The sequence below is a fragment of the Sciurus carolinensis genome, chromosome 12 (assembly GCF_902686445.1).
Source record: "Sciurus carolinensis chromosome 12, mSciCar1.2, whole genome shotgun sequence".
Classification (NCBI taxonomy): domain Eukaryota; kingdom Metazoa; phylum Chordata; class Mammalia; order Rodentia; family Sciuridae; genus Sciurus; species Sciurus carolinensis.
Window position 1 is genome coordinate 57,365,252 of NC_062224.1, and position 15,543 is coordinate 57,380,794.

The window sequence follows — 15,543 nt, forward strand, 5'->3', positions numbered from 1 at the left end:
TACATTTCTTTTTGAAATACCAAATTTTAATGAAATTTTGATACCAAATCATTCTTAATTAATCTCACATTCTAACTACAATCCAGGCTATACTGCACTTACTAAGCTCTATAAGATGTATTTATCAGATAGTACCTTTCACGTTTCCTGACATGGTGAGTCTTTCAATTACAAACACAAACTTCCTAGAAAGTATAAGGTGCACATTTCATATTTTGTCTCAGAATGCCAATTAGAACAGTGAGCATATAGCTTGTTAATGGCTTACTAAAATATTTTCCTCCCTTAAAAAAATACTAATTTAAAAGAACATAATAAACACTAAGCTATGGTGTTAAGGTTTTCATTGGAAATGAAAAATGTGTGAAATTTTAGTTTTTGTAAGTTTCACAAGGCAAATAAATCAATTACTTAAAATTTACAAATGATGAAAGTTTATACTTTATGTATATAAAGAACTAAGTACCCAAGAGAGATGCATACCTCTGAGTTATGAAATACAGATGTACTCAGTGGTTTTCGTTCTTCCATTACTACTGAAGCAGAACTAAGAGCCCACTCTTTTATCAGATCTTTATGCTTTTCATTGATAATAGGTCTATTATAATCCTGATTGTCATCTACTCCAAACACCTAGAAGGAAAAAATAATTACGCAAGTGAAAATGAAAGTCTGAGCAATATATTAACAAGTGAATTTCATATTAACTGCAGAGGCAAATAAAACATATTATAAATGAACTTTGACTTCAATTTTAATAACAAGGAAAACTTTTTGTAATAATAACATCCACTGGAGTGTAGCTGAAGAAGAAAAGAGGCCATTGTAGTTTATGTTATTGTGACTATACTTTCTTAACATTTAGTAAATTTCTGGTTGATAAAAATCAGAAACATTCAGGATCTTATATTTGTTGTTAAAATACCTGAATAATTTTGTTAAACATTGCAATAAGGCAGAGTTAGGAAAGAGTACCTCTTCAACTTGTTTCTTTACTTTTTTTTTTTTTTTGGTACCAGGGACTGAACTCAGTGGCACTCGATCACTGAGCCACATCCCCAGCCCTATTTTGTATTTTACTTAGAGACAGGGTCTCACTGAATTGCTTAGTGCCTTGCTTCTGCTGAGGCTGGCTTTGAACTCATGTTCCTCCTGCCTCAGTCTTCCAGGCCTCTGGGATTGTAGGTGTGTGCCACCATGCCCAGCTGGTCTATTTTTTTCAAGAAGCATGTAGAAAAACTATAAACATGATTCTTTTTGTCTTTTCCTTCCTTATTAAGTGTTTAATATTTACATATGGGTTAAATGTATACATATTATTTTCTCTGATGCCAGTAACAGATTTTATTGTATGATCGTGGCACAGAGTTTAGCATTATTCTCAAACTTTATTCGCCTAACAATTACTTAAGACCTTTGTGTGAAATGGAGGTCCCTAGGCCTATTCACAGAGATCAGCCTTTTCAATAATCGGTTGTCAATGGTCAACACCTTTGAAAAGTTCTAAATGTGGAAACAAATATTCATGTGCTTTTTATTGGTGGGAATGAGTTTTACTTATTTCCTGGCACATGAAAGGTCATGGATATTGCCAAACTAGAAAAAGTTTTGGTCATATCAACTTTAACATTTCATTTTATTAAGTACCCACTTTGTTCCCAATGCTTATTCTTTGCAGCTATTATTTGTGGCTCTGATTATTACAATAAAGAAAAATAGGGCTGGGGGTGTAACTCAGTGTTAGAGTTTTGTATAGCACGTGTAAAGTCCCAGGTTCCAAAAATTATGCAGTTGAATCAGCACCCCCAAAATTATGCATCTGAATCAGCAATTTGTAGAAAGGACATTTTGAACTAGCCAAAGATAGCCTTTGTTATCTAAAAGAAGGTGAAAATACCTTACACTAAAATATTTTCTAGAAAAAATTAAAAGTCATAAAGTACAGCTATTTGATAAAAATTCTAAAGTTCATATTGTAAATAGGTACCAGATTTCAGATTCACTAAAACTTAGAAATTTTACCATGAGATGGCCTTATTACTTAATATTTAAGTATAACCATGTTGTTCTGTTCAAGAATTATTTAATATTCTGTTGAACTACTCAATATTTAAATTATCTTTGAGCAAATTGTAAATTATTAACTTTAAATCAATATGAATTTCAATAATACATGGAAGCACAGTGAACAAAAGAAAAAAATTCTTCGTTCTGCTAAACATTAAAATTAATTAAGTTTAAAAACAGCAGTAAAAAAAACTGAGTATACTTGAGTATACTTGGGTTGCCTTTAGACCATTTGTAAAGAAAGCAAACTTGAGCTATTCAAGTGATTCATGTGTTTTAAAACATTAAAAATCACATCACAAAAATCTCTGAACTTAAAATTTACTGAATTTTTAAAATTTTTATAATTTCTAGAAAAAAGCTGACAAGTTTGGAAATAGAAAGTAAAATTAATCACATAAGAGTACTTAACATTTTTATATCTCTTTGGCATGTTAATTTAGAAACACTCAGTGATTTTCTGATTTGGTGAAATTTAGTTTTAATCCATACTCAAAACTTGATTTCTTTAAACTCCTAAGCACCAGTATTTTCAAATAATATATAATCACTTTTGACACTATTTTGAAATACAACAAAAGACACACAAAGAACTAATGCTTTGAAGAATGGGAGTTCTCCAAGTTGGACAGAGTACTCAGATGACTTTGTACAAACTCCTTTTAAAGCATTATAGACAGCTATACATATATTAAGAAAGTAACAATTATTTCTTTTCAAAACAAATGGTAGGGCAGGAACTACTACTATGTAGGGAAAGAAGTTTTCAGATTTCACACATATTTTGTAGCATTTTGAAAAATTTATGATAGTAATGACTGAACAATCCATCTTGAAATTTGTACCTGTTCACTTCTGTACACTTGTGTACTTCAGGTACACAAACATTGACTTGTGACAAGTTTTATGTGAAAACAAAGAAGAAATAAAGAATTTATATTGTCTATGTACTTTAAAGCTAATGTACTTTACACATTTAAAAAAGCACACACAATTTGACCCATATCTAACAATAGAACTCCTTGGAGCAAGGCCAAGTTTGCCAGGTTTCTTCATCTTTTATTCTAGATTCTGTCCCTAGGTAAGTTCTAATGTTTCACTTCATTTACCAACTTTATAGACTGCTGCTTACCTGTCATCTTCCCTCCTAAGTGGTTCAAGGTATTTCAAATGCTATATGTTAGCCCCAGGTTCATGAGTCTCTTCCCTTTTCAATCAAAATCCCAAACTTATTTAGTATAAAATCTGGATCTCTTATCCAGTCAGGGACTTCTCAGGCTAGAGTTCTATAGTAGGGGAAAGGATGAATCTAGATACCTAATTTTTATGCTTCCTCTCTATTGGAATCTTGCATTCCATGTTACCACTCAGTTTCTAATTCTTTTAGGGTAGGAACAGAAGGAATGAGGAGTAGGGTACAAGAATAAAAAACTTCTTTGAGAACTAGGGTTATAGCTCAGTGATAGAACACTTGCCTAGCACATACAGTGCCTGGGTTTGATCCCCAGGACTGTAAGAGAAATTAAAAATAACATTTATTTTGGAGGTGAGGAATGGCTTTAATGTCCTCCATAGCACCTCCCTCCCCATCCTATCCTAGATCACAGAGCATATTCTCAATCTTTACCTCTGAACGTATGCATATTATATATAGTCTCAGTTTGGGATTTTATATTTATATATTAGTGGCTATCCTAAACAAATGGGATTCTTAAAGCATTAGAGACAGCTATACATATGTTAAGCAACTGTGGTATGGTATTTACTAACTATAGGCTACTGAGCTAACTGCTACAGGGGATTTAGATATCTGTATGACTTAGTCCTTACTCTTTTTTTGCTTGTTTGTTTTGTTTTCTTTTAATACCAGGGATTGAACTCACAGACACTTAACCGCTGAGCCACATCCCCAGTCCATTTTTTGTTTAATTTTGAGACAGGGTCTTGCTAAGTTTCTCAGGGCCTCACTAAGTTGCTGAGGGTGGCTTTGGATTTGCAATTCTCCTGCCTCAACCTCCCAAGTCACTGGGATTACAGGCATGCCCCACTGTGCCCAGCATTTAGTCCTTACTCTTAAAGACATGTCTAATGAACAAGCTTATGAATAAACAGGAAAATTCACATGAAAGAACCATGCAGCATTCTTAAGAACTATATTTAAAACTAACGTTTTGTAAAAAACAGACTATATTTTAGATTTAGTTTTAAATTTAAAGAAAGTAAACATTCTGCAGACGATAAAAGCATGTACAATACAAACCAAGCCTATGAGAAAGTTTCAGTTCAATTTTTTTCACTACTATATTATCATTATTGCCATTGTCCTTGAAAAGTTAAAGCTATATAGAAAAAGTCCAAACTTTCCAATTCTAAAATAAGAACAGTGGGGAGAGGAAATGTGGCATATCAAATCTTTCATAGATTAAATACTCATTCATGTTGTTATATTCAACAACCTCAGATATAGGCAACTTGCTTATTGTGACAGGAAGTAGAGACCACGGAAAGGGGAAAGATTTATGCAAATAAATATGGTAATATAGTATAGACCAAAATGATAATTTAATAGCCATAGTACCTTATGTATTAGAGTAAAAAACTCAAATATCAGTTAGAATTCAGAAAACCTTCCCATAGAAATGAAAAGGATAATGGTAAGTGACGTGTCAAGTTTTTTTTTAGGTTTACTTTGATATAGTAAGTGAGGAGTCAAAATAAAAATTTAATTAGGTTTTAACTGAGATGACCAGTACATCTATCACCTCAAGGAACAAGGACCTCCTAGATAAGAAAGCAAGGTCTCTATCAGTTCAAATCAATATAAAGGTTCCCACATCCTTCAGAAGAACAAAGAATTCTCACTTCTGGTGTCAAGGAATTCAATCAAGATGATTTAAGAGAGGACTTTTAAAAATTTGTAACTTTGATAAAAATCTAATTTCACTTTTAAAGAGAAAAAATCCCTTAAATTATATGGAATAAATGATTTTGAATGTTTGGCACTGATTTTATATTTGTAATCAACTTTTAAATTTAAAATTCAGAAAGAAATATTAGAAGAGCTCAGTAAGGGGTTAGGAGAGATGTTTATCATGGTTCCCCTGGTTCTGACTTGGGTCTAATCTAATTAATTATGCCAGCATCCAGATTCTCAGCATGGACTTTCTTGACTCACTCCCTAGACATTCTTCATATTGTGTTTCTGATCTTGTTATCGTTCTTCTAGTTCTGGATTCTGTCCTACAACCTGCTGCTACAGAACCAGCACTGAACAGGTTCCATGAGGAAAGAGAAAGTATGCTATCAATAGCCTTTTAGGAGGAGATACATTAATACAATGAACAGTTTATAAAAGTCAGGTCGGAAAAGCATTTGATTGAGTTGATTATGGTATAAAATTTAAGAGGAGGAGAAATACTTCAGAAGCACAGAGCCTCAAACTGCCTATAATGACTGATATTTTTTCTTGATCAATGTTAGTTTTCTGTTCTCACTTTTAGGTTTTTCTCCTTTAGCTTAAAAATAGTTGTCCTGGTCAGCATAGTGGTGCATGCTTGTGATCCCAGAGGACTGGGAAGGTGAGGTAGGAAGATCACAAGTTCAAGGCCAGCCTCAGCAACTTAGTAAGGCCCTAAGCAATTTAGCAAGACCCTGTCTTAAATTAAAAAGTTAAAAAAAGGTAGGGTTGGGGATGTAGTTCGGTGGTTAAGCACCTCTGGGTTTAATTCCCAGTATTTAAAAAAAAAAAAAAAAGTGTAGCCTAGCAGCCTGACAAGATCTTTCTCTTCCTTTTCCCTTAGTAGTATCTGTTTGAATGTAGGAGAAGGAAGAAGAAACTGTCACTGTGATGGGTTCTCTGGAACCCATTTTTAATTCAGGCAGTTAATAGCACTTTCTTATTATAGTGCATTTTCCTGTAAGCTTAGATGAAAAATTTTAGAGGTCTTTATAAATATGAGGCATGTGTCACCCTCATAAACAGTGAACTTTGGGACATGCATAAAAATAAGGACATCATTAACAGACACAGCCCCAGAATACCAACCAAACTGCTTAATTTGGGGGTTGGGAAAAAGGTTCTCTCTCAGCGTCTTTTAACCACCACCAAAACAGAAAAACAACGATAGGGCATTTTGGCCCAGTCATTTCTTTAAAGAGATCCTATTTTAATTATATACAATTTCTTCTTCTAAAGTAAGATGCAAATAACTTTTCTGCTCATCTTTAGTCCCAGGTAGACAATGTATTTCTGGAAGAACTAAAAAGGCATTTCAGTGCTTGTGATACTTAACATCAGTGTATCTTGTTACAGTACTGCTTACTTCTTTATCACTCTGCTTTTGATTCCCAGATGCTATTTTCTCTTGGTTTTCTCTTAATTCCTGTCTGATCCTCTTCAGTTTCTTTTGTTCACTCTTAATACTGTGTCCACCAACGTTGGTACTGACAAGAATTTCACACTTTGTCCCCTTACTCTATATAGCTTCTCTGGTTAATTTCATCTCTTAATTCTACATTCAAATGTCCTGTATTCTCGATATTCTCAAATATGTATTTTTAGGATCTCGACAGTTATAACTGACTGCTGGACATGACAGCAACTTTTAAATTGCCTTTTCAACTTTTAATCCTTTCTTTCTTTCTTTCTTTCTGAACTGGGAATTAAACCCAGGGGTGCTTAACCACTGAGCCACATCTCCAGTCCCTTTAATTTTTTATTGAGACTAGGTCTCACTACCCTTTAACTTGCCATCCTCCTGCTTCAGCCTATTGAGTACCTGGGATGACAGGCATATGCCTCCACACCTGGCTTTAATTCATTTATCTATCCCACTAAGCATTCAATTTCTTGAGGGAAAGACTCAGTCTTTTCTATTTGAATCACTGTCCTCTAACACAAAACCTGGCACATTATCAATGAAATAAACTAGTTCCCAAATAATAGAATGAAATAGGAGACACCACTTGAAAGTTTTCAGAACCATTCGGATTCATATGGACAGCAGCTGATGGCCCCAACTCCTGTTCCACACACCAAAATTTTGAAAGGGAGAAAACAGATGACAGTTCATCCAAGCAATCTGATGTGATACCTATATCTACTCCCATCATCCCAAAGTGATTCTTACATCGTTCGTTAGGTTCGCTATTCTTGGCCTTTGTCTTCTCAACGCCCACAGGTTTCTTCAACTTTTTCAGACATTTGATTCCTGATTCCCTGCTTTCGTTTTCCTGGAGCCTGACTTCAATTAGCCTGAATTTGGTTTTTAGCTAATGGAATGTGAGCTCTTTTATTACTTTGGTAGTCACAAGATAATGCAGTGATCCTTGTTTTCCTGCAGTAGAGTCTCAGCTTTTTTCAAGAATAAGTGAATTATTTATTCAGTCACATAATACCATTACTCTATTAAATGAATTGTTTTATAATTACAGATTTCTCTCTCTGTAGTGTGACCATATATATAATTTCTTGTCAAAACTGGAACTGTCTCTTAGCATGAAATAAGGATGCTTACAGTAATTGCAGATAACAGGTATAAACCAGATTTTGTGATACCCTCTGTAGTCAGCAATTTCCTAAACAGGATCATCTGTTTGTTTGTTTGTTTTTTAAATATTTTGTTTTAGTTGTAGTTGGACACAATACCTTCTTTTATTTTAATGTGGTGCTGAGGATCAAACTCAGGGCCTCACACATGCTAGGCGAGCGCTCTACCACTGAGCCACAACCTCAGCCCCAACAGCCTCATCTTCAACCATGACTTCTTTCTTGGTTTTCTTTTGTCCTGGCCAACCTAGTCCCTTGCACAGTGCTGAAAGAACTCGCCAAGATTTGTCAATACCTTATGTAGAGATTCATATGTGGAAACTCTTAATAGGGTAATAATAAACAGAGCCAACCTTTATAAGGCTCTCATAAGACAGACATGGTAAGTCTTTTATATGTTTTATTGAATTATTTTTAAAACCTAATAAAATTTCCTCCATTTTGGAGATAAATGAAACTTAGGCTTAAAGGGGTTCATTTACCCAAGTGTACATACTAGTACATGCAGAGTTTATATGTAATCCCAGATCTGTTACCCTTTAAGGGTCCATGTTCTTAAATACTAAAAAATATATAACCACTGACTGCAAAATAATATTTTAAAGGAAAAAAATCAATCACTATGAATGTCTAGTGCTTCTTAAGCCCTATATTTCTCTTATTAACAACCACAATAATATTGCTTACATAACAAATATTCCCCAGGCAAATGGTTCTTCAAAAGTATGGAGCTGTGCATTCCCACAGTAAAAAATTTTGACCATGTACCCTTCGATAAATATATATTTAGAAATTCTATATGTGTATTAATTTAGTAACAGATTGTATACACTGGAAAAAACAATGCAAAGTAGACAAAAATATATAAAACAGTGAGCATAATTCCTAATATTTTTCCTGCATCCCACAGGGTTAGACATCTTGTCCACTACCTCAGACACCATTCTGAAAATTCATCATCTAAACTAGTGCATCTCAATTGTTAATGTGTATATGAATTACTGGGTAATCTTGTTTTAAATGCAGATTCTAATTAAGTATGTCTGGGGTGGGTCTCCTAAGTGATATTAATATTGCTTATTTAAGAAGCACTCAATTTTTGAGAAACAAGAATTTAAAAAAGAAATTAATGTTTAGCCAAACTTATGCTGCTACTTTCCAGGAGTTAAAACAAACAGCTGATTTGAAAGCTGATTTTCTATTACCATAGGCATAATTAAGAAAAACTATCTTTTAAGGCAAACAATAATCATTATACACATGAATCAGAATCATCAAAGAATATATCTGAAATATAGATAATCATCATGACTAGGCATAAACTGCTAAAATGAACATAATATAAAAAAACTTGATTTTGTTTTCATACATTGCTTTTCTATCACCAAAGATAGCAGTGAATAGAAATAAAGAAAACAGGACATATTAATTAAAATGTATGTATTTTCATCTGCTTCCAATATGAACTTAGTAGACAGGAAACCTGTGGTTAACACATTTATGTTAACAGATCTAGCAATCTGTGTGTTTAGTTGTGACACAAATAAATGCAAAGTGAGAATGTCTAAAGTGTACTATTTTTAAAGTCTATTTTAAATTTATGTAGCCTTAAAAGGTCCAAACAGTTTAAATATATAGGACCTTACACATGAAGCTCAGGCAAATTCAGAATGTAAGTAGGAAAAATTAATTAAGAAAACATTTTGGTCTTATTATTAGTCTTGCATCTCCCTAACAAAACCCTGAAGTTCCAGTAACACTGACTGCATGAGAACATTTCAGTGTTGACTCTCCATTAATTTCCAACAGTCAAAATACACCACACAACTAACATTATACTCAATTCAGTTATTTACCTTGTCAATCATTTTTCTTGCTTCCACTTCCTCACTGTTGGGATTCTCTAACTCAATGGTATAAGTACCCTTGTCACTTTGGTCATCATCATTATCCTTTTCAGAAGTAGCAGAAGTAGCTTGATTTTTTAACATTTTATCCATCTCCTGGCTTGGTCTGTGCCCAAGACTCCCTGAACTTCTTAATAATGCAGTTTGTAGGAAGGGTATTGACACCGAAGGCTCCTCTGATTTCTGTTTTAACAATTTCCCATGTGGAACACCATGCCCCCCTCTGTGATGCGCAGAGCTAGTCTGTAAAGACAAAGAAACCACTTTGGCATCTGCTGTTGGAGATTTTGCTTTTTCAAGTTTTGTATGTAGTGTTGAGTAAGTAGTTTCCTGACACAAGATTCCTGTACTTTGAGTAAAAGTATATGACCCTATTTTTCTGGGATGGTCTTCATTAAAGAACGCAATCATAAAAGCAGTTTCACTTACAACAGCCTGGTCTTGATGCTTTTCAGGAGCCTGCACCTTCTGTAGCTTTTTCTGTTCTGAATGGTGGCGCCTTATGTGTTCCTCAAGAGTTGCACGTTTGCTACAGCGCCTGTGAGCCCCAGCATTCTCTGAGTCACTTTGTGTACCATCATCATGTTTGTTTCCTACACAGAAAAAGAGAAATCACATAATAGAGAAGAAAATAATCCCATGTAGAAAGTTAGAAGCGTATACAAAAGTGCTATTTGTTTTGACCCCTTCCCCCCTTTCGTCCAAAGTCATATGTTCTTTTCAGTAACAGGCTCTGCAAACTTCCCTCAATTGCAATGGTTATATTCAAATTTTATCAACAAACAATGAGGGCCTTTATAAACAACTGAATAGGATTGCTTTTCTTTCTCTAAATCTCAACTTTATAATGATTAATTAATGCCTTCGTAGATAAGTAATAATATCATCTGTCATAGTTTGTACTCATAATGTCAATAAACACTAATTCTGCCTTCAGATCTTAAAAGTTTTTAAAAATTAAAAATTTGAGTTTTGTATTAGAGAGGTAGAAATGAAAAAGATGATACCACCAAAATACTTATGATTATAAAGAGAACATAAATACCATAAAAATGTGATGTGATGATCAATACTTTCCATACTTTCAGTATGTCTTTCCTTTTTAATAAAGATTCAAATTTATAATTCCCACAAATTTTTCCCATAATTTTTGCAAATGTTGTTCTAATTATGAGAATATTTGAAAACCGCATTTGTGCTCTAAACTCTGGTGGCTTACCAAGTTAAATAAAAGATGCTAGCAAAGAACAGAATAGTTGATCAAGTCCTTAAGTAAATCTAAGCTCATATTGGGCAAATACTCAAGGGATAATAACTATATTATAATAGCATGAAATTATTAGGAAGTCAAGAGCTATTCTATACATATTTTATAAATCAGGGCTTAAATGAAAACTTCTTTGAAAGCTATAAATGAATCCAGTACAATGGAATGCACATTGGTATATTCCAATACTTCCAGGACAAAATCTGATTTTTAAATTTCCCTGGGTTACAAATTTTAATGTGAATACAAACTGAATAATGTGGTACTTAACAAAATAATGATGAGAAATGAAAGACTGGAGGGATGGGAGGAGCAAAAGACATGGTTAGGGAAAAGGTGGAGTATCAATGCACATGAATAAATTTAGATGTTACCAATTAGAGGTAATAATTTAACATAAGAGGACTTGTTATAAAAATGGAGTGTATAAAAAGGAATGAGAAAACTGAGAAGAGAGAATGGCAGTACACACAGAAAAGGGCAATGTTTTGGAAAAGTAATAGCCAAGAGAAACTAAGGGGATGAATAAGGTTTTTTAAAAAGTGGGGATTTGGGGGTTTGAGGAGTATTCCCACTAAATGAATAGTAAATTAATATTAAAAATAAAATGTGACAAATTTGAAACTCTTTCATCAAATTATTAACTATTTAAAATGAAACCTGAAAAGAAAAAAAAAAAAAAAAAACTTAATCAATGGAATTCCTGCCTCAGATAATGAATCCAGAGGTTATGGATAGCAGGTGGAACAGAAAACTCAAATAAAACTATTAGTTCAAGTACAAAATTCATTAAAAACATTATATACATTTCAAACCTATTTCACTGAAAAGGAATCCAGTTTGTAAGAGCTGGAAATAATAAAACTTCAATATTTCTTGTATAAGACCAAATAACCCTTAACAAATGTGCATGAAAATATTTTAATGAGAATATCATCTTTACAGACTTTAATTTTTATTTCAATATATAAAATTTGGAACCCAGTGGTATAAGGCCCTTTCAAATATCTTTCTCTTATAGCTTAAGATTAACCATTTTCTTTTTTCTGAAAATTATTATTCATTCTTGTATTTAGTGTTACCCAAGGTAAAATATCTATTCCGCGCTCCAATCTTCTTTTTCTTACTTAACAAAAAGTCACTAGGAAACTCTCCTCACCAGCTTTTTTTCCCCCCTTTCTGCCTGTCATTAACAATGCCTAAAGACACTGAAATTTAAAAATACTTCTTAGGGTAAGTCAGCTGTACCTCAATCTCTATAGCCAAAGAAGGTGCAACTCTCCTAAAGGGTGAAAGTGTATGGGCTTTGTGAACATTATTTTCCTCACTGTCCCAAAGCGCGTGCACTTTACTCTTGTAGGAGCAAGGTATTTTTGTTTTGTTTTGCCTACTTTGAATTTTTGGACTGATTTAAGCAGTTGTTAAAAGCCTAATTTTTGTACAATTGTAACTCACTGCTGTATATTTGCATTTAGAGTCTCAGTGTATCATCCTGATATCCTGAACTGTACAAAACTGTTACCTAATGAAGCAGCTAAGACTTTTGAAGAAAGTCAAATGTCATTTTTAAATTAAATCTAGAGAAATAAAATGGGTCTATCTTGAATCAAAAATGAGTTAAGACTTGGAAAAAGCATGTTCTGTGATGACTTATAAAAGAGCCTAAAGGCAAATCCAAAAGGTTTCCCAGCAGCAGCATCATACTGAAATATATGTCTACCTATTTAATTGTCTAATTTCTAGTAAAGTTTAAAAATATCTAATGATTAATGTAGTGATACAGATAATATGGTCCTTAATGACTCTGGAATTAGGCTCACAAAAGGATCTTGTTCAAAAGCAGAGAATGTCTTTAAATAATAGCTTAAAAAACTGGATGTACAATAGGGTAGGGGAAGAGGAAAAGACAGATGGAAGGAGGAGGGAAAAGAAAGGTATTGAGGAATGAGACTGACCAAATTTTGTCATGTGCATGTTCAAATATGTAACAAAAAAATCTCACTATTATTTATAACTATAATGTACCCATTAAAAAAGAGCTAAAAGAAAAGTTATAATGACTTTAAAAAGTTACAAAAGGATTTAACAGACACATTTTTAAATGGTACCCTTTTATCAATTTAGATCATTTTGTATATTTAGTTAGAATAACTTTTTTAAAAAAACTAAATTTTCAAGGCTTGAACTACATTTTATAGTAAAATATCAGTATTGTTTCATTCATATAAATGGTCAGCTTACAAATGTGTGGCTCTTATTTATAAGATTTAACCTATATATGCATACACAGGTCTCATTTATGTATAATAAAGTCTAGTAGAAGTAAAAGGTTACATACAATCACATCTCAAAAGTACATATGTCAGGTAATTGATAATGACTACAGTGCTGTAATAGGCACCAACGAAGAATTAATCACATCATCTCACTGTCCTGAAAAGTCTTAGAAGCAAATTCAAAATAAGGGTAAGAGTATGATTTCTTCATTACTTGATCACAATCTCAGGGCATAAAGTATGGATTAAGCCAGGGTTAGTCTTCTCACTGAGAGTGAATTCATTCACTGTTTATTTGAATTACTCAGTACCTATCATATGCTCAAGTCCCATATAAAATGTTAATGATACAAGTAAGTAATACATGGTCTCTGGCCTCAAAGAACCATTTTTAAAAACTTATTAACTTCTAATATACAAAAGAATGAACACTAGCATACAATCACAATTTATTCAAAATCATTCCTTTATATATACCTTATATAAATAAATATGTGAAAGTAATACAGATCTGTATTCAATTAATCGCTGAATAAATGAACTGGCAAAATCAATAGGGAAAACTGATCAGCTGATTCCATCAGTGTTCAGGTATAAAGATTTTAATAATTTTGGCCAAGTATACTAATAAAGCATATGTACCAGTTTCACAAATGAACATTCAACTGTGAGTCTCATAATGTTTAAATACTGAAAAAATTTTAAATTAGATTAATAAATATCTAGCGAATTTTTCTAAACTTCAAAGTGTTTCTTTTATAAGTAACCACTAAGAACAATTTGAAGTACTCCATCAACAAGGTGATTATATTATCTAAGTAGAACTCTTAGCCCATACCTAATGGCTTAAAATTTCATTCAAAATCTAGATATTGATATATTACTAGAAGCATAATAAAAAAATACAGCTGTATATATCTTTTCCTTAAACCAAAAAAATAAGATGGAAATTGTCTTTTAGGAAATTCAACTGATGTACTAAATAAATTTTAAGTTTTCACAGGGGGAAAACATTTAATGGCATATTTAAAAATTCACAATATGGTTTTGGGAAGAAATAAAGAAAGACTATTGTGAATAAGTTAGATATGAGCAGGGTGATTTGCTTTTGAGCTTTAAAGTTAAATATAACCTTGAAAAAGCAGTTGTATTCTACCACATAATTACTTAACAGTAGTTTGCTAACTGTGAAAACTGAGTTTTCTTAATTATACAATAGGAAGTTCTGAAATGATCATTCACTTTACCTTTCAACCTTTTCAAGTACACTGGAACATCGCTTTTTATACTTTTGGAATCCTCTTCTGTTCTTTCCCATACCATTTGAGGAGGATTGTTTTGTGCTAGCCAGTCAGCTACTTTGTTTTCTGGAGCCATCATTCCTGTTTGAATTCCTGGCAAGTCTTGAGTTCCAGGAGAAGACTTCTTTGACTTGTGGCGCTGATCAGAAGTAAATTTTGTCACATGGTCTCTAATAGTTACCTTCCCTGGGGTACTGTCATCAAATTCAATGGTAAATGAAGCATGCCCTGCACCTGTTGTATGGGAACTTGGTGTGTCTTTTGTTGGGATTTCATGAATAGTGCTCTCTGTTATTTGTGATGGTTGCTGGAATTCTTTTGTAGGGATTTCAAAATAACTTGGTTCCCTACAGAAAGGAAAAAGTACATCTTCATTTGCAGCTGCAGACTGTTCCTCAACTTGCTTGGCATCTATGCTGCACCCTAATGAGAAAAATAAGAGAGAATTCAAAATATTTGGGGGTTTCCAGCATTTGAGGAAGACTGGTAATGACCAGTGCATTATTTTTTAAGGATCAGAAGGCAGATCATAGTCTGGATGAAAAACAATGGTATTTCTATCCATAGGGAAAAAAGTAACAGAGAAGAAAGAACTTGATTATAAGCATGCCATTCAACTACTAACAGGAGATGCAAGACAAGCAGCAGTAACAGCAAAGGATAATGAAGCAGTTAAGAGATGGACCTTTCAGGGCTAGGTCCAAGCTTTTCCAACTTGGATCTAGAAATCATCAAGGTCCAAAAGAAGTGAAATCAAATGGAGCTACAGATGCAGGTTCTAAAGAAAAAGAGAAAACAAAAAAATATGTATAAAAGGCATGAATTTCCTTATCAAGTTAGCAGGATGAGGGGTCTGAAACATCTTTAAATGAATGTAGAGCTCCAATGGAAAACAGTTACTCAAATGAGGATACAAAGTAAATATGTAAGTCATGTTCTCAAAATAATGACTCCACTTACTATTCTTTACAATTACTTTTAGAGACATGACTTTTAGAATGACAAAAATATTACTGATGTGAGATTCCTGGAAGAACATAGACACATAAAGACTAAAAGAGTAAAGATAAAATATGCAGTTTGCATGCAGCATAGCAATCCAAGCAGCAATATGCAAGAAAAAAAGGAAAAATAGAAATTCAGCTGCCTGCTAGTAACTCTAGAGGAAAATTAGTTT

General features: G+C 33.1%; 1 protein-coding gene across 8 annotated transcripts in view; it reads right to left on the reverse strand.

Moving 5' to 3' along the window:
- The window catches only part of Cep170 (centrosomal protein 170), a 131,881-nt gene that overhangs the window by 43,138 nt on the left and 73,200 nt on the right, over window positions 1-15,543 (reverse strand). For 5 of the 8 annotated variants that reach the window (XM_047520483.1, XM_047520482.1, XM_047520481.1 and 2 more), the window contains exons 8-11: window positions 14,313-14,789; window positions 9,952-10,115; window positions 9,472-9,765; window positions 484-633 (exon numbers count right to left, since the gene is read on the reverse strand). In XM_047520483.1, the coding sequence (XP_047376439.1) occupies window positions 484-633; window positions 9,472-9,765; window positions 9,952-10,115; window positions 14,313-14,789 (1,085 nt within the window). The remainder of the gene's footprint in view (window positions 1-483; window positions 634-9,471; window positions 9,766-9,951; window positions 10,116-14,312; window positions 14,790-15,543) is intronic. The other 3 variants (XM_047520487.1, XM_047520485.1, XM_047520486.1) reach the window with 1 other exon arrangement.